The 19,103-nt window shown below is 48.1% G+C and overlaps 1 protein-coding gene across 1 annotated transcript in view; it reads left to right on the top strand.

Moving 5' to 3' along the window:
* SLC6A5 (solute carrier family 6 member 5) overlaps positions 1 to 19,103 on the top strand; it is a 53,970-nt gene that overhangs the window by 33,192 nt on the left and 1,675 nt on the right. Inside the window, exons 12-16 of the mRNA XM_007122979.3 lie at positions 5,195 to 5,307; positions 6,039 to 6,170; positions 7,386 to 7,485; positions 13,798 to 13,898; positions 18,028 to 18,195. Of these exons, the coding sequence (XP_007123041.2) occupies positions 5,195 to 5,307; positions 6,039 to 6,170; positions 7,386 to 7,485; positions 13,798 to 13,898; positions 18,028 to 18,195 (614 nt within the window). The remainder of the gene's footprint in view (positions 1 to 5,194; positions 5,308 to 6,038; positions 6,171 to 7,385; positions 7,486 to 13,797; positions 13,899 to 18,027; positions 18,196 to 19,103) is intronic.

A 19,103-nucleotide genomic window follows, 5' to 3' on the forward strand; every position in this document is an offset into this window, starting at 1 on the left:
CAGGTTGGAGAGGGGGACAGCCTAGGTCCCCCTTTGTGGAGGGACCCAGAACAGCTGGAGTCTGAAGCTCATGCAGTGTTAGATCTGGCCGGTCCTTCCCCAGAGGTGTGACTATAAAAGCCCCTTTCCTGCTTCCCTCTCCTTTCCTTCGTTTTCCCGTCCTCTCTTAACTCAGCTCCAGCAGAAGTAAGGTCTCTACCTGTTGGTCACGGGGAGAGGATTCTCTAGGCACACTAGTGCTTCTGCAGCGGATGTAGGCACAACCTGCTTCTGGGTGGCATTCCTCGCCGAGGGCTCTGTAGGCACCAAACACTAATGCTTAGCAAGAGCAGCTTTTCCTGATGAAGCACTTTCCTGGTTGTTAGCTCAGATGTGTTCTCAGGGTCTTCTGCTTAGTTTGCAATGCAGACCCTGCAAATTGTTTCCCCAGTGGGTGGAAAGGTTGGACGGTGGTGGGAGCGACGTGGAATAAATGTTTACCTTCTGCCCAAGTGATCCCTCTATTAATGGCTAACATTTGTGTGGTCCCTCTGGAGTGTACAGAGAGCGCTCCTTTTTTATCTCATTTAATCCACATTTCTAGCACAGAATCTTGTAGAGAGTGTGTAATACTTTTAGTTAACTTTTTACTTCCACCCAGCCTTATTCTACAGAGGATTTGGGTGCTGAGCAGGCCTCAGTGATTGAGAGATTTCCTCGTGGCATCTATCATGATGGGCATTCTCTAATCAGGCATTTATGGGCTGCCTTGGTGTAGGGACTGTGCCAGGGGCTGTGGGGACAGGGCTGCGGGCCTGGACAGTCCAGAGTGTGGAACTGTCTGTGACTTCTCTGTGCAGTTATCTTTCTTCAAGGAGCTCACTGCAAGTCTCAGATAATGGCTCAGACACCAGCACGAGAAAGAACTAGGTCCTAGCAATGTCACCTTCTTGGTGGGCTGGCTGCTGGCTGTCTTGTGGCTCCCTCAGGATAATTAATTACTGCTTCAGCGGCGCTGATGATGCACTGCAGGCCTCAAAGGGTTAAAGAGCCAGCTTGTTGGTGGGGGGGAGCTATCTCTCCCTGTAGAGGGTGCTGTACCCCCAGGGATTTTGGTTCTGCAGCAGAGCACTAAAATAGAGGTCCCAGAGCTGAGCAAATGCCCTTCCCTGGTTGAAAAATTTAAACCTTCTGGGGAGAAGGGAGGTGGTGAGGGGGAGGGAGAGAGTGGTGGAGGCTTTGTTTTCGGGGTGCCTGTACCACCCGTGCTGTCCTCATTTCCTTCCAGCAGCGTAGCTGGAGCAGGTAGGCCCTCCTGCGCCTGCCAGCAGATCTGAGGTGTTCTGTTATTTTTGTGACATTACTGAGCTCCTTGTGAACCAGTGGCCGAGTGGCCAGAGATAGTGATTCTTAAGATGTGGGCCACATTCATTAACTCTTCTGAGAGTTTCCTGCCCCAGGAAAGGGATTTGGGGGCACAAGTTGCTAAAACCCAAATTAAATTTTGTTTTTCATTTATGTAAAAAGCATCAGACAAGTGGCCTGTGTTTCCCTCTGAAACTTCCCCTTTCCAGAATTTTTTCATTTCCTCTGATTTTAACAGGGAGAGAGGAGTACTTCTCACAGGTTCTAACGTGTTGTGTTCATACAGTTGACCCTAGAACAATGCAAGGGTTTAGGGGCGCCAACCCTCCACGCAGTCAAAAATCCGTGTTATAATTTAGAGTCAGCCCTTCATAGATACAGTTTCTCTGAATCTGCAATTCCTCCGCATCCATGGATTCGACCAACTGCAGATTGTGTTGTACTGTAGTATTTACGATTGAAAAAAATCCATGTCTGGGTGGACTCGTGCAGTTCAAAACTGTGTTGTTCAAGGGCCAGCTGTACTTGGTAGTTTCTCATCGTCACCAGCACAGGGACAGTGGGTCTCACCTCCCACAGGGGAGGGGCAGTGGCCCGGGAGGTCTTCTCCCAGACCCGTAGGCAGCTAAACCTGCTCATCTGAATTCGCGTACATTCTTACATGTGATTAGCAGGCTTGTCTGATTTCCCCCGTTGTAATGGAGGCTCTGCAGAATACAGAGATCGGGGTCAGGCCTGCATTAGGTGCCAGCCCCAATCTCTCCTAGCTGGGCGACATTGGCACGTGGACATTCAGTTCATTTTTGCTGACCCAACATTAGTAACTGTGCTTTGGTATTCAGTCAAAAGCAGGTTCTCTTTAATGACTTAACACTGGTCCATTTTGTTTACAGCTCCCTTGCAAGGGAGGCTCAAAGTCATTACCCCAAATCTTGGCCGTATCAGAGCTTCTGGGGGCTTGAGGGTGGGATTGGTGATGAGACCAAGCTGTCCTCTGCTTTTACAATGGCCACAGGGAAGGGGCCGTGGTCTTCTCAGGCATCTACTCCAGAGAAGGAGCTTGCTGGGAAGTCAGCCTTTTAGAATCATCTCCCAGCCAATTGCTACCTGGGGAGCACTGACTCATGGTCAGAATCCAACTCAGAGCCTTACCAAGATGCTCACCCACTAGCGGCAAGACTGGGTTAGATCACAGCAGAGGAACACAGAGGTGCGTATTGCATATAGAGTCCCAGGTTTAGGTGGTAACTCTCAGGTAACCAGGCCACTAGGAAGTTCTGCCCTGGCTCCCTCACCCCCTCATAGTTCAGAGACCCTGCTGATCAAGATGAACGCTCTCAAACTGGACTGACCCTCCCACCATCTGTCTGTCACCTGGATTCCAGTCCTTCCAAAGGCACAGGAAAGGGTTCCGGTGCTGCGTCCTCTGAGAACGCATCCGCGTGTAGTAGGTTTCTCAGCAGAGTAACCACTCCCTGTGTGCTGCGGGTCGTGATGGGTCCATTGACCGGAGCCCCTGGTTGTGTCTTCAGTGGCTCTCTAGGACCAAGGAGGCTGTCACTGTAGGTCTCTGGGGGCCCTGCCCAAGATGCTGGCATGCAGAACCCCTTTGACCCCCTCTCATGGGAAGAGTAATAATGGTCTATGCTTACTGAGTTCTCGCCATGGCCAGGCATGGTTCTGAGCCCTTTACTTGTATCAACATACTTAATGCTCACAGAAACTCCTTGAGTGTAGGTGCTATTATTATCTCCATTGTACGGATAAGGAAACTGACGTTTGTCCAGAGTCTTACCTACGGTCCCGCAGCTAGTAAGAGGCAGAGCCAATTTTCTGGCCCCTGTGGGAGAGAAGCCTGCAGTCCACCCACTGGGCCTTGCTGCCTCCCAGAGGGAGAGGAAAGAGGCAGGACTCAGCCTCCATCAGACACGAGGGCCTAGCCCGGGGAAAACTCCGCTGTGGCTCAGACAGTCCATCTTTCTGAACTCTACAAAATGTTCTAAAAATGTATTTAAAAAATCCACTCTCTAGCCGTCTTGGATAAACGGAGTTTGCTGAAGGTGATGCCTTTACCCTGCATACTTTAGGGAGGCCGCTGAAATGGAAACAGGCCGAATATTTTGAAATCATTCCCCTCCCTGAAAAAGCAGTAAAGCCCAAACAGCCAGAATCCTGTTAAAGCAATGAGCCGAGGTCCTCTGGCAGTGGCCATTTGAAGACCTTCTTGTCCACTCTATGGGCCTAAGCTGAACTGGCTTCCTCAGTGTTCAGGGCACTGAACTGGCTTCTTCGGTGCATTGCATTTGAGACCTATTTTGAACTGTAGCTTAATACAGAGTTTTCTTTTATGATTCACTCAGGGAGACTTCAGAGGCTGTCTCTACTGTCTGTTCAATAAATGCATCGAGCAGGGATATCTTAGGCAACCCAGGCTTTATGTTTTAAATACGCAAGGCCCTAGGCAACATTGGGAGCTAACAACCTGATGAACTCCAGTTTAAAAAAGTGTCGTTATGCTTGAGTTATAAAAACTCCAGGAGCTACGATTTCTGGCTTCCAGACGTGCGCTGGCCGTGGATTACCCCGACGTTCCCTGGTCTCTGCCCCTTATCATCTAGGTTTCTACCTACAGGGGGAATTCACAACTGCCAGGTCTTTAGCCATCTTCCCAGTGAGGCTCTGAGGAAGACAGGAACGGCTGGTGGGGCTTTATGTTAGCAGAGAAAACTGCAGCTCAGACATCCTCCACCAAGGCCACACGCGATATTCTTGGGAAAACCGGAATCAGAGCCGCTAATTTCCAAGTTCATTGTCCACCCCTAAGAAAAGCTAATGTTCTGTGAGTGCTGATGATGTGCAAGGCGCTGGTCTCAGTGCTTTACGTGCGTTTCCTCATTTGTCCCTCATAACCGCCCTGTGAGGAACTATTGTTATCCCCATTTTACAGATGGGCAAGATTGAGGCTTACAGAAATTAAATAACTTCTCTAGGGTTGCACAGCTGGCAAGTCATGGAGTCTGAATTTGGACCCAGGTGTGTCTAACTATTAGAGACCAAACTCTCTTAACCCTTATGTCATGCTTTCCTCTTCCCCACTTAATTACCTGTGGACTGATGTAGCCCCATCTTTACCAAGCCTTTATAGGGCAAGTTCCTAAAAGTGTTAGATTGATTCATGTTTTATGGACATGGCTTCTCCTGGAGGAGTGACTAGGAAGAAGGGTAACAAAATGGGGAAACGATGTCATTCTGGGCATGTTTAACCCTTACAGCAGGGTTTCTCAACCTCAGCACTCTTGACATTTGGGTCGGATAATGCTGTGTTGTGGGGACTGTCCCATGCACTGAAGGATGTTTAGCAGCATCCCTGGCCTTTACACACTAGACACCAGTAATCATCCCCCATAACATCCCAGTTATGAGAATCAAAAATGTCTCCAGACATTGCCATCTGTGCCCTGGGGGGCAAAATCACCCACTGTTCTAGAGGGTAATTATTACAGTCTCCCCCAACTTATGAATACAAAGATGGAGGTTTTCATGTTATTTGCATGGGATACAGCCTGGCCTTAGAGTTGAGTTGGCCCCAAGTCTCTGCTTTGGCACTCTTTTTGAGCTTCTCCTCTGGGTTCCCTGAGGTGCGGACCTAATTCCCCTGGTCCTTCCCTTCCAGGAGCTTGAGGTCTAATTGGGGAAATGGATAGAGAGGAGTAAAAACATAGCAAATAGCAGGAGCAGCATGTGATAACTAACAACTCAGGGCTTCCATGGAGAGAGGACCCTGTGGGCTTCCAGGAAGAGGGGGCCTTGAGCTGGACCTGTTTGCAGTCATGTGTCTTGTTCCTTCCAGGGCCAGGCATTGCATTTGTGGTTTACCCGGAGGCCTTAACCAGGCTGCCCCTCTCTCCGTTCTGGGCCATCATCTTTTTCCTGATGCTTCTCACTCTTGGACTTGACACTATGGTGAGCCCCTCCCCACTTCGATCCCTGCTTCTTCTGAAGACTCCTGTCCTGGGTCCTGCATCCAGCCTGCAATGGGGTTGAGCTTAGTGGTACTTAAACATTTCCCTGAGGGATGTAGGGATGTGAGGTACCTGTCCAGGGCTCAGGATAACCTTGCATTTGTGGGTGACTCAGGTGATGGCGAAGGAGCTGTACTCTCTCCCTCTCTGTTCTCCATGCAAATTTTAGCCTGTGTACTTCCTGCTTTTGGTGTCATTTTGCCAAAGCAAGTTCTTTGGGGCTGAATAAGGGAAAATAATATGAGGTCAATTTTAGGGGAATTCCTCTGGGGCTGAGACTACTACAAATCATGGTGACAGGCACTCAGAGTTTAGTAGTTGGGTGCAAAGAGGGTTTTTCCTCAGGCAGATCAAATGCGATTTAAACGGGAGGAGAGGAATTTACATCTCATGAATACAAAGTGAAGCTTAAAGTGTCCTGATGGATGGGTATGAGTGCAGCCTCTGGGGGCTGGAAACACTGCTCTAAGGCCCACATCCTGCTTGGATTCCCCTCGCTGGCCTTGTGGGTTGGACCCCAGCAAAGTCTTTCAGGCCCATCGAGGGAATGCAACCCTAAAACCCAAACCTCATACAAATACCACTTTGCCTGGTGGGAAACACAAAGGGCTTTTTGGAGCCTTTGGGGTTGGGCGGCGTGTCTCAGGTGTTGCTTTGCTGGGATCATTCCAGTTTGCCACCATCGAGACCATAGTGACCTCCATCTCGGACGAGTTTCCCAAGTACCTGCGCACACACAAGCCGGTCTTTACTCTGGGCTGCTGCATTTGTTTCTTCATCATGGGCTTCCCGATGATCACTCAGGTAAGCTGCCTGCTGGGCACAGGCTTGGGATGGGGGCAGGTTGCAGGGGCGCCTGATGGCTCTCCAGCCTTTTACTTTTAGCTCCCGGACCTTATAACAACAGCCAAATCATTGCCATTTACATGTAGATGGCATCAGTTCATTAGGGATTCTGACCACAGAGGGAAATATGTCACCTTGGCTACTAATGATACTTCTAACATCTTCGTAATTGAGATGTAGCCTTCTTGAGCCAACGAGACAGGTGTGTCCTACTTTAAGAAAATGGAATACATGAAAATAGTGACCAGAGAAATTGATTACCTGTAATATACAAGATTTATAGCCACTTGAGTTCCTTCTAGTCCTGAGTGTCTGGTAAGTTGAGTATTAGCTTACCTGATATATATATATATATATATGTATATATATATATATACATATATATATGTATATATATTGCTGTCCCTGTGACCTTGAGCAAGTCACTACTTTGGGCCTTGGTTTCTTCATCTGTAAAATGATAGATTGAAAGGAGATGGTCTCTAAGCCTCATCTATTGTAGAGAGACTTAAAGAGTGAGCTGAAAATGCGGGGGGTTGCTTGAGGAACGCCCAGAGACACCTAAAGGTCATATGAAGGTCAATCACATGCAGGTATATGGGTAGAAATGGTCATCTATTGCTTAAAGCAAAAATGAAGCAATATGGCTACTTTCACATATACATCTTCAGATGCTGACCTTTGCCTTTTAAGAGTAAGATGTTAGGGCTTCCCTGGTGGCGCAGTGGTTGAGAATCCGCCTGCCGATGCAGGGGATGCGGGTTCGTGCCCCGGACCGGGAAGATCCCACATGCCGCGGAGCGGCTGGGCCCGTGAGCCATGGCCGCTGAGCCTGCGCGTCCAGAGCCTGTGCTCCACAACGGGAGAGGCCACAGCAGTGAGAGGCCTGCATAACGCAAAAAAAAAAAAAAAAAAAGAGTAAGATGTTAGATCACTTTTCTGGGCTTGTTCTATTGATTAGCTTGGAGTCTTTCCAGGGACTGCTTTGCCAACATGGCAAGACCCCCAGCTTACATACGTGGCCAGTGTTAGGTTACTGATGTCAAGGGGAGGGGAGATCTTTTGACTCCTGTTTGTACCTGACCCTGCTCAGGATGGAAGGATTGACTGCTAGAAGTGGGAGAGAGCCTAGATCCAGGCCTATTGATGTCGGTTGTTTCTCTCCCCTACCAGGGTGGAATTTACATGTTTCAGCTTGTGGACACGTATGCCGCCTCCTACGCCCTCGTCATCATTGCCATTTTTGAGCTCGTGGGGATCTCCTATGTGTACGGTAAGGGAACCCCTGTGCCTGATGCTGAGGCAGAACTTAGTGTCGGTTGCCAAGCGTCCCTGGCAAGCAGGTTTCCCGTATTTAGTGAGACGATGAAAGGGCTTCATTGCAGCTATTTAGGAAACACAAGAGAGCTGCACCTTTATTTCCAACTTGCCTCAGGACCACTGGGCTCTAGATTTAATAGAGAAGCAAAAGACTGCTGATGGTGAAACTCAGTACTCTTTGTACCAGAAACTACTAGGACCGGGACATGCCTTTGGGTGTGGTCTGGCAAGTGAACCATCGTTAATGCCTGAGGACAATGGCCAGATTGGGTGGTGGGGGAAGGCTTCTTTTGTATTTTGAGGTCTTGGTAGCTGCAGTCGTCCTGTAGCTTGAGGTGAGGAGAAGCTTCATGGCTGGTTCCCGGATACTTTAGTGAGAAAAGAGAACACAGGCCTCACAGATCCTTAGGAGACTTTGTTAGCATCATGGGAGCCTGTGATACAAGATCTCAATCCCAGATTTTCCCAGGAAGAAACTGCCTGTTCCCTTACAGATTAGCCCTTCTTAATATCACCATAGCAACCTGCATCCCATAATCAGCAGGGCCATTATCTTGAAGAACGGGAATGGTAAGTCAGCGGATGCTATCTTTGCCCTTCACGGGGAGGTGTCTGTGCGTGCGGGGGAGGGCGTCTCACCGGGTGATCTCCTGGGTTCCTGTGTGCACCGCCGGTCAGCACAGGCAAGTCCTATTGGGTTCAAGGCACTGCTGACTTCCCTGTGCCTCGAAGTCTCAGAATCGTCCCTAATATAGATAAGGCCTCCTTAGCAAATACCAGGAAGGTGAAAAATGCCAACTCAGATGATCCATCTGTACTTCAAAACCAAAAAGAGATGGTAAAAAGAAAGGCAGGGTATCACTTGGATACAGGATGTCCTTGGTGTGAGCATCTTGCTTTTAATGTAATTGTTAGCCTCCTGTCCATCAGGGTTCAGCAGCTTCTTGCTTGCCTGAAAAACGCATTAAAATGGAGGGTGATGGGGAATCAAAATATAAAAAGGAAACCTCTCACGTAAACGTTAGGTGCCCTAGAAAGAGGAAGATACTGTAGTCATTGTTAGGTGTTGGCAGAAGCGAACTTTGTCTCAGCTGGAGATTACATCCCCACTGCAGGGAGAGTTTAGTTTCTGGCCAGAGAAGCGGGCAGGCATGCCAGCTGTCGTGGTGGGATCAGAGGCCGAACTGCCAACACTTTGGGCTGATGAGACAGCCTGGAGCCTGCAGTGACACTGTGATTGAGGACCTGCATTTAGGGTGAGGCTTCAAAGAGCTTCCTACCTGAGCAGAGAGTGACAGAAACCCAGCCAATCTAGCACAATCCTAACTTTCTGCCCAGATACCAAAGCCTTTGCCATGGAGAGGCCTCTGGGGCCCTCCTTTGGAAACTCAAGCCCTCATGGGTCTATATATAGGCTAAAGTCACCAGATGGTCTGTTGGCAAAGTCAGGAAAGCTCTTCGTTGCAGCACTGGCCCAAGTGCAGGTGGCCATATCATTGACCTCCTCTGCGGTCTGTATCCTCGCTGCTATTTGCCACAAAAGACACATTTGCACAATTCTTTCCGATAAAACAGGGCTGTTCAGTGTGGTTTACAAGCATCATTAAAACAGAAACCTTTTAACATCTCTATTTTTAGAACTTAAGTAGCTCCCCCCAGCCTCCATATAAAACTGGTGGTAGATTTTTTTGGTTCTGAAGGAAAAAATAAGTCCTGAGTGCTTCAGTCCCTGGGCTCTGCTAATCTTCCTGCGGGACCACCCAGGAAATCGCCTGGCCGCTAGAGGGCTGGTGCTGGGCCAGCTTCCAGGTCCAGGTGGACTCTGTGCTGAGCTTAAGGTGAACTTGACTGCTACTGTGTCGGATGTGGGTGTGAACCTCTGATTTGGACCTGGATGGAATTCTAAGAAGGAACTCTTAGAAGAAATATTTGAAATAAGCTAACATAATTGTTAGAGGTGAAAGCAAAATCCTGCACAAATATATAATGTACGCTACAGAGGACACTGGATTCTTTATTGAGATGATGAGGCCCCAAACAAATGCAAGGTTAGTTTAAGGAAGTTGAACATGAACCTGTGAAGAGTGAAAATGAACCCGACTGATTTGATCCCCCCCATCCTGGCTGCTGAATTTGAAAAATATGTAGGTGGATTGCAGAGATTTGTGTTTTCTTCTTAGTTCTAATGATCTTTAGAGTCTAGATTCTAGAGGTTGCCATTCAAACATTTAAAATACAGTAGGTACAATTTTCAAGTTTTATCTTTAGATCAAAATATCTGATTCAGGTTCTCAAGGCAACACTCTTCAAAGGCCAATATTTGGCTTTGAGGTAGCTAGAAAAGTGGAACTCCCTGAGTTTGGTGTAGGAACAATCCCTTTAACAGACTCTTACCTAATAGAGTCGCTTTGGAGAAGTGATTTGCGTTTTCCTGGGAGCCAATACAGGGACTTTCTGGCTGGGGGGACCATAGGATTGACCTGCCACCACAAAGCCCTGCTGCCTGCTTATCTGCTTGGCTTCACACTGTGCATTTCCCCCAAATCACTGTATGCTCAATTGTCTTGATCTGTTTTCTTCCATGTTGATCAGTTACTTGTTTCACATCCTACCCCCACTCTGTCTTTCTCCACATCCTTGTGAGGGCTGTTAGAGTCACACAGGCAAAGACTTTTACAGGATGGAATATGTCATTCTCCAGTTCTGGTTGTCCATCCTGCAGGCTGAACGCCTCAAAGTTTTTTTGTTTTTGTTTTTAGTATAAAAGAAAACAAAACAACAAAACAAAACACATGATCTCTCCGGAACCCCACAAATTCAAGCTTAATTTTGTTCCTCTCTGGTCCCCCTCCCCGAGCTCCATCTTCACATATGTTCTTGGCTGAAATGTCACTGTCCACCTCTCATTCAGGGTATAAGTTCCCCCAGCTCCATTTGCTGGGGTTCAGAAAACATTAGGAACAAGAGATTTCAGTCCATTCATAACTCACATAGGTATGCCTGTGTTTAAACAATATCTTTTAAAATTTATTTATTTATTTTTGGCTGCGTTGGTTCTTCATTGCTGCGCGCGGGCTTCCTCTACTTGCGGCGAGTGGGGGGCTCCTCGTCGTTGTGGTGCGCGGGCTTCTCATTGCGGTGGCTTCTCTTGCTGGGGAGCACGGGCTCTAGGCGCGTGGGCTTCAGTAGTTGTGGCACGCGGGCTCAGTAGTCATGGCTCACGGGCTCTAGAGCGCAGGCTCAGTAGTTGTGCTGCATGGGCTTAGTTGCTCTGTGGCATGTGGGATCTTCCCAGACCAGGGCTTGAACCCGTGTCCCCTGCATTGGCAGGCAGATTCTTAACCACTGCGCCACCAGGGAAGTCCTCAACGGGTATTTATTAAGTGTTCACTGTATGCCCTGCATGCTTCAAGGAAAGTGGGGAGAGCAGAGGTAGTTTTCTATATTCATGGATATTTCCAACTAGCTGCCAGGAAGAGCAAATCTACTTTGTACATTGAGAAGAAGGCCAGTGCTAAGCTATGCATCCCAGCTGTGCGCTTTTGCTGCCCAGAGATAAAGGAGGGCCAGGGTATCCAGAAAAACTTTGAGAAGGTGGAGTTTTGGAGATAAAAGAATATAAAAGTAGATAAAGACGAGACTTAGTGTTGAGTTTATTGCTAACCAAGGCAGGGAAAATCTGAGCCCACACATAGGGTTTTGGCTCTAAGAGATGCAGCCAAAACATTACATTAACTGTAAGAGAATAATATTTGAGATACACACAGGACTGGAGACCTAATTTGTGGGACCTAGTGCAAAATGAAAATGTGGAGCCCTGTGTTAAAAAATTGTCAAGAGTTTCAAGATGGCGACAGGAGAGATTAAGATTAATCCAGGGATGGCGCCCTCCTGAGCACCAAGCCCTGTATGAATGCTTGGCTCACAGGCTAGGAGGTTGGCCCTGGCCACACAGTGGGGAGAGCAGCCCCTGGAAGACCGTACTCAGACCAAGGGCAAGGGTATGGTTCATAAAGACAAAAGCCGCAAAGTTGCATGGGTGAAAGTGATCGGTTGGTTGAAGGAGGTCCTTGATTTACAGTTCAGGATTGGCTGGTTATATGGAGGTTGTGGTGGGCCCATTTCTGGGCACCACATCTGTCGGTTTGAATCTAGAACAGTTGCTATGAGTTCACCACTTTTTTTTTTTTTTCTTTTGCTGCTATTTTTCTGCTAATTCAGTGAGAAACAGTTGCTCTGATCCCTTTTGGAGCTCTCTTACCCCTCCAGGTTCAAGGTCTTGCTGCAGGCAAGTCTCCATACACATGCTCCAGGCCCCAAGATCAAGTCCTCTATCAAGAGTTAGCCTTCTAAATGGGAAGGAAATCCAAAAAAGAGGGGTATATGTATATGTTTAGCTGATTCACTTTGCTGTACAGCAGAAGGTAACACAACAATGTAAAAGCAGCTATACTCCAATAAAAAAAAATTTAAAACATTAGCCTTGAAGAGGGATCTGGACCAGCGGGAAGGATAGAGCAGGCAGAGGAAGCCATAGGAACAAAGGCCGGAGGGGAAGGTAGACATTGAAGCTGTAAGGGACTCAGGTGGGGGCTCGGGCGTGAGTCAGGGCGTGGGCGGGCTGTGCTGGGTGGGAGCTGGAGCAGCCAGAGGATGGAGGGACGGGAGAGCCTGACTCAGGAATGAGCAAGGGGCAGGAGGCTTACCTGGTGGCTCCCAGCTGGTGTCCCGGGGCTGCGTCTGGGGGGCCACATTTGTGGAACAAGCAGAGCAGTCAAGGGACGTGGAGCCTGTTGAAGGCAGAGGCCTGTCGTCCAGCGCCCTCGCGGGAGGCCCACGGAGAGAGCTGTCTTCCAGGGCTTGAGCTGACTCTGGAAACCAAGCCATCTCACCTTCAGTCCCAGCACTTCTCCTTAGCATCCAACTGCCTCTTGCTGAAACTGGGCCCCCATCATCCACCCCTTCCTGCAGCTCTGGGTCCAGCTCTGGGTCCCCTCTGGGGGAGCTTGAGCACTTCTACTGCCACCCCCCTCCTCCCGTAGGAGGCTCTCTGTATAGCCTTGAACCCTGTCTAACCTCGAACCCTGTCACATCGATTTCCCCAGGCGAGCCTGTGCACCGTCATCTCCTGGGGATGATTTAATAGCCTGGTAACAGGATTGATAATGATAATAGACATTTTTAGAATCTTTTAAGAACTGAGGCCTGCTTTCAGGATCTCATGTGTGTTTCTGGGGGCCTCATCTTGGACTTTTGTCTCTTTTTTTGTTCTCACCCCTCACTTATGCCCAGAGGGTCTACTGTCCAGAGGCCACTTGCTTGAAGGTGTTTGATGACATGAAAGGAGACAAACAAACCAACCCAAAGATGGTCAGGTCAGCTGCTCAAAGTGTGCACTTCTTGCCTGTGGTGGCCCATGATTTGGGGCCACCAGTCAGAACCGCCGACTATGAAAGGGCTTGAACTTGGGGCCCTTTCAAGTGCCTTCAGCATAGCGATCCCGCAGTTCTGAGAAAGCCGTGCTTCTGATGAGCTCAGGAAACAATACAAGAAACCGTTCCCTCCTCAAACATCCTGTGTCGCTTTTCCTTTCAGAGAGTGGATGCCGGTTACATGGGGTCCTGAGAATAACTCTCTTGTCTGCTTTTCACTTTACGTAGTTATGTTGATCAGCGACCAAGAAGATCACAGTCCTCTGAGTTCCAACAAAGTGGGTGATGGCCACGTGGCATTCACTTTGGTTCTTGCCTGCCTGTAGTATCTTACATAGAGCAGAGATAAACTGACTCATGGGAGAGTGTCCTTGTGAGGGTGAGGGGTAAAAAGCCGCATACAGCGAGTCTCCCTCAAACTCCCAAGGCTTTCCTAACACACTGTGCTTATCGATCACAGTCTTAATTGGCTTTGTCAGAGTTGGTTGCTGAGCCCATGAGCCTACCTCCGAAAGCAGCCGCACGGGTGACTCTGCCAGGCTGTGGCAGTGTGGAGACTCCCGGGGCAGGCCGGGATGGAGCCTTTTAGATGTCATGGTGGGACGACATCTCACTTTGAACTTCACTGCAGAGGGTGTTTACTATCTGTTTAAATGTCCCATTTGCCTTAATCTTCCCGGCAGCGGGTCATTTGTCTGATGGTTTCCTGAATAAATAGGGGTCACGTTGACACCAGGATGGGGCCGTCCCAGCCAACGGCACCCGAGTGAGGGGCTCTCATGCCGTCCCCTGCCATGGCACCTCATGCTTGATCTCCGTTGGTCTCTTTGCAGGCTTGCAGAGGTTCTGTGAAGATATCGAGATGATGATTGGATTCCAGCCAAACGTTTTCTGGAAAGTCTGCTGGGCGTTTGTTACTCCAACCATTTTAACGGTAAGGACCGTGTGCTTTGTCTTGTGGGTAGCACCTTGCGTGCATATGTGATGCTTTATGTTGAACAAGACCTGTGCCTACATACAGATGAGCCTGTGGAGCTGGTAAGATGAGCATTACTCATGTCTTTCAGCTGAGGAAACGCAGATTTGAAGAGGCGAAGCACCTTGCCTAAAGGTGCTTTGACTGATCGGGTGCAGAGCTAGGACGCATGCGCAGTTTGGAGCATCCCTATGGAACATTTCCCATTATATCGGTCTGCCTCACGTGATCACATTTGCCATGTGCTAACTGGGGTCCACGCTCTGTGCACAGTGCTTTATATCAGGGGTTCCCAACCCCTGGGCCAAGGACCGGTAGCGGTCTGTGGCCTGTTAGGAACCGGGCCACGCAGCAGGAGGTGAGCGGTGGGTGAGTGTGTGTAACTTCATCTTCCGCTCCCCATCGCTTCCCATTGCTTACGTTACTGCCTGAACCATCACCCCCATCCGTGGAAAAATTGCCTTCCATGAAACTGGTTCCCGGTGCCGAAAATGTTGGGGGCTGCTGATTTATATGTATCACCTCATCTCTCCCTCACAGCAGCTCTGAGGGGTTGGTATTATAATCATCTCCATTTTACGGATGGGGAAACTGACACCCAGAGGTTATGTGACTTGCCTAGGATTGTACAACTATAATTAGCAACAGCCTGGTTTCAGACCCAGGCAGTCTGGCTCCAGAACACTTAATCCTAAACACTGCTCAACACAGCTACTCTACAACTAATATGTATAGCAGAAGTTAAACTTTTATTGTTCATTTTTATTGCTTTTGAGGACTATCTTATCATCCTCAAGTGTGATGATGACATTTTGAGATCATCTGACATTCATCTTCTTAAAGATCAGAGCCCTTCATGTGCCAGTAAATCTGCATAGGGACTTACAGGCATATCCTGTCACCTCCTTTATTGTGCCCCAGCTCCTGGCTTTGCCTCCATCTACTCTCCAAGCACAGTAATTGACAGAGACCTTGCCTTTCCCTCTCTTCCTCCCTGGCTTGTAGGTGTCATCTGGGCAAGGGCTGCAGGAAGCTGGCTGTAGTTCCTTCTGGGACCAGCAGGTGGCACTAGAAACCAGATTAAGACCCTTTTACTACACTGTACCAGCTTCTTTAAAGGAAAACAAGACAGTAAAACTGTAGAGAAAACATATATTTTCCTTAAAAAAAAAAAAAACCAAACTGTCACAGAGTGAGTTTTAATCAAAACATCTCAATTTCTTTCTGAAAAGACAGACGTTTAGACAGAAAAACCATTCAGCGTTTACCTCCCTCTGCATTGACAGGAAGACATCACACAGAAGCCCACATCTGTACTCACATTTCAGAGGCTGTAATTTATCTGAAAAGTCCCACCAGATTTGGGGCATGAGAGTTGAAAAGGACTAAGGTAGACTTTTCAGTTTCTTGAATCCAGGACTGAAGTGTGTGTGGAGGTTGGGGAATTACCCATCTCCTGGGAGGAAGACGGGAGGCCCCCCTCCCCGCTCTTCCCCACCTCTGCTGAGCTTTGCCACGTCCCTCAGTTAATACTACACACAATTTATTCTTGGATGGAATCAAAGTTAGAAATTGTTCCAGATTCTACCGACCTTTCCCTCCTGTCTTGGAAGAGATTAAGCTTCAGATAATCTTATTATATTCTGCAGATGCAGATCACATAATAATAATAATAATAATCATCATCATCATCATCAGCAGGATGACTTGTGGTAGCTGCTTTATTAACTATGTCTCTCAAGCTCCCAACCTGATTGGTGGGTGATTCTTCCCCCATTTTACAGTTGCCTGTGCTGAGGCTTGGAGAGGCTAAGGAGCTTGCCCAAGGCCACAAGGCTTGCAGAGGGCAGAATAAGAATGGAATCCAAGGCTACCTAGGCTTCAAGATAATACATTTCTAAATACATTTCTAATACATTTCTAAAAGCCTAGTTGCTTTCATCTCCAAGTGGAGTTTGGCCAAGTCTGGATTAAAATAATCCTAATCTTCTTTAGGAGCAGAATGTCAGGCGAAAGGGATTCTAGGGACTTGCTGTGTTTTTTTGAGAAAGTTCCTCAACTGTACTGTGTTTTACTCGATTTCCATTATAAAACTCACCTCAGAAACCTGTGGAGAAGTCCCTGGCTCGGTGGCTAAATTATCCTTTCTTATGGCCAGGTTCATCTGAGGGCAGGGTTTTTGTCATACCTGACTTGGCAGAGGGAAATTGATGGCAAGACCAAGTTTGCACAGATAAATTTGATGTGATATTTGTGTAACAGGAAATGGGTATCAAAGGACCAAGGCTAACCCTTCTTTTTTGCCATTTGCCCTTCTGTAACATGGCTATCTTGTAGTAGGCTAGAATGAGCTGAGATTATGGGTTTAAATGACTTCAAAAACCCTGAAATAAAATTGATCATTTTTATATGTGCCTTCATGGGTTTATAGAGCTATAAATATTCTGTGTGCAATTATTGTATACATAGGCAGATCACGTTACTGAATCATGCACACACATAAGCAGATGTATTGCTATTTATATAGCAAATGAAATGGAGCAACTTACCATGATTACATTAGGCCATACTTCCAATAGACTGGTTAAAGCTTATAACTCTAGGGGCAAATGTTTAAAAGGGTGCCTTACCATAATTACATTAGGCCATACTTCCAATAGACTGGTTAATAAAGCTTATAACTCTAGGGGCAAATGTTTAAAAGGGCGCCTAGAGGAGATATCTCTTATAGGAGCAGTTTTCTCAATCACTGTCTTCGTTCTCATGTTGCTTCGAATCCATATATTGAACTGCTCTTGCATTGAAATAATCACTTGCCCCGGCAGCCTGGGCTTTACAGCAATCATACAGATGCCTTACATTTGTCTAATGCTTCACACTTTCCCCCAACACTTCCATATATGATCTTGCCTGACATAATTCCCTCTAATCATTTTCAGGCAGTTCTTTTACTGCTTAAGACAGAATGAGAGAGCTGAGGAGGAGGAAAGGGCTTAGGCAGGTACACTGTTCTAGGCGGAGGCTGCCATAGGCGGGATAAACGCAGGGAAGAGCTCAATTTTCTGAGGGCAGTGCCCCCTCCCCCTACAGAGGCTTGGCTAGAGCGTTAGAAACCCTCTTCTGTCCGTTTCGGTGCCGCTTTTTCCAGCATATCTGTCGCCTTGTTCCTCCTCAGCTGCACTAACCAAGACTTCAGAGGGCTCGCATCACTGTTGCCAGCCAAAGTGTGCGGTGATGGGGGAAAACAGGCAGGCAACGCATCATCACCTCTCCTAAAAGCGAGGGGGGGCTCCTGAGTAAATACCAGACCGTTGTTCCCAGAAAATCCCTGTGTTGTACACCTGGTGTGAAGTGGATCTGTTATATAGCAGAGATGTCTGAGACATACAGGTCCCTCAGCCAATTAGTGGTAGAGCTGGGATTGGCCTGCCTGTCCCCGGCCTCTCGGCTCACGGGTTGCTGACGAGGCCCGTTCACCTTGCATCAGTTGAGGGGTGGGCTGGGCCTCCACTCTCTTTGTCCCACAGCTGATTATAGGACCCACCTTCCTGCTCAGCCACTGCCTGGGGACCTCTCAGCCGGCTTTAGAGGCAGCTCCTGCAGATGGGCTCTTCCCCATTCAAGGTGAAAGCGAAGTGGGTTTGATTCATTTTTCACATTAATCTAACGGATTTTTTCCTTATAACAAAAGCTTGATTATCCATTATAGACAGCAGAGACACCCCTCTCCTTAAAAACACCCACCATCCCCTCTCCTGCCTCCACCCCTCCGTCACCTCGGTGTATAGCCTTTAAAATCGTCCTCTCAGCCAGTCTGTGTGTATAGACACCCATATGCATAGCTCAGCTTTTATGGGATGGCAAATGCAGAATTAGCGACTCAGTGTGTGTCACGTTCGTCTCTGTGAAATCCAGTTTCTTCATTTAGAAAATGAAGTAATAATACTTCCCTTTCAGGGTCGTTATTGGGGTAAAATGAGACAATAGACAAAAAAGCAGCCGACTCACAGCAGGCGTCCAATACATGACTGTTGAAGGAATACTTCACATCCCCACCCTAACGCGTGTGTTTCTCTTTTCTTCCCAGTTTATCCTTTGCTTCAGCTTTTACCAGTGGGAGCCCATGACCTATGGCTCTTACCGCTACCCTAACTGGTCTATGGTGCTCGGATGGCTAATGCTCGCCTGTTCCGTTATCTGGATCCCAATTATGTTTGTGATCAAAATGCATCTGGCTCCTGGCAGATTTATTGAGGTAATCGTATCAGCTCCCACTCCTGCCGTCCCCTCCCAGGGGAGAAGCTCTGAGAGGTCTGTGCTTTAAAAAAACAAAAGATTTGGTGAACTTATTCTAAGGGGAGACATGGTGATTAAGTGGTTACAGTTGCTACCGTTTCTATTAAACCCATTTTTATGATGTATTATTCCTCTAATGGAGGGACTCAGCCAGTCCACAGGCCAAGCTGTTATTAAACTCTTCCTCAGAGCAGTGACGGCTCTGGGGAATAAACGATCAGAGTGTCACCTCTCTCCCGGTGCTTCCCCCTCCTCTCCCCTCATCCAGAGCTTAAATCCCAGTGTTTGGTTTTTAACCACACATCAGATTCCCCCTTTCCTGATGTTCCTCTCTGTCCGAGGTGCCTCCTCCCAAAACACCTATTACGATTACGTTTAAAATCACTCCCCCTTCCTGCTATGCCTGTGTTAGGCATGGCTGAGGGGTCCAAGCTGATTAAAATGTCACCATCCCCGAAGGATGTAATGAAAGGTCCAGGGCATGCCTGGTATAAGGCATGTTGGTCGTCTTTGTCAGTTAGTCCCTTGCTGGACCCATTTCCCATTTCGAATGCAAAAAACTCCCCACCCTCACTCCAGAGAGGATGGTAAGGGGGACTGCCACTTGCTGAGCCACCAGTGAAGTGTGGTCAGGCTTTTGTTATTCATGAGAAATCACGTGCTCAGACGTGTTAGGAAGAGATCGGCAGTGCCTTGTCTTGGCGGTCCAGAGGGCTGCCGTTTTGGACCAGACCGGTGCTGCTCGGGGTCTGGCCCAGGGGCTAGCGGCGTCAGCACCACCTGGGAGCTTGTTGGAAATGCAAATGATCAGGCTGCAACTCTGCTCCACTGAACTAGACTCTCAGGGAAGTAGGACTCTGGGGTCCG

The sequence above is a fragment of the Physeter macrocephalus genome, chromosome 16 (assembly GCF_002837175.3).
Source record: "Physeter macrocephalus isolate SW-GA chromosome 16, ASM283717v5, whole genome shotgun sequence".
Lineage (NCBI taxonomy): Eukaryota > Metazoa > Chordata > Mammalia > Artiodactyla > Physeteridae > Physeter > Physeter macrocephalus.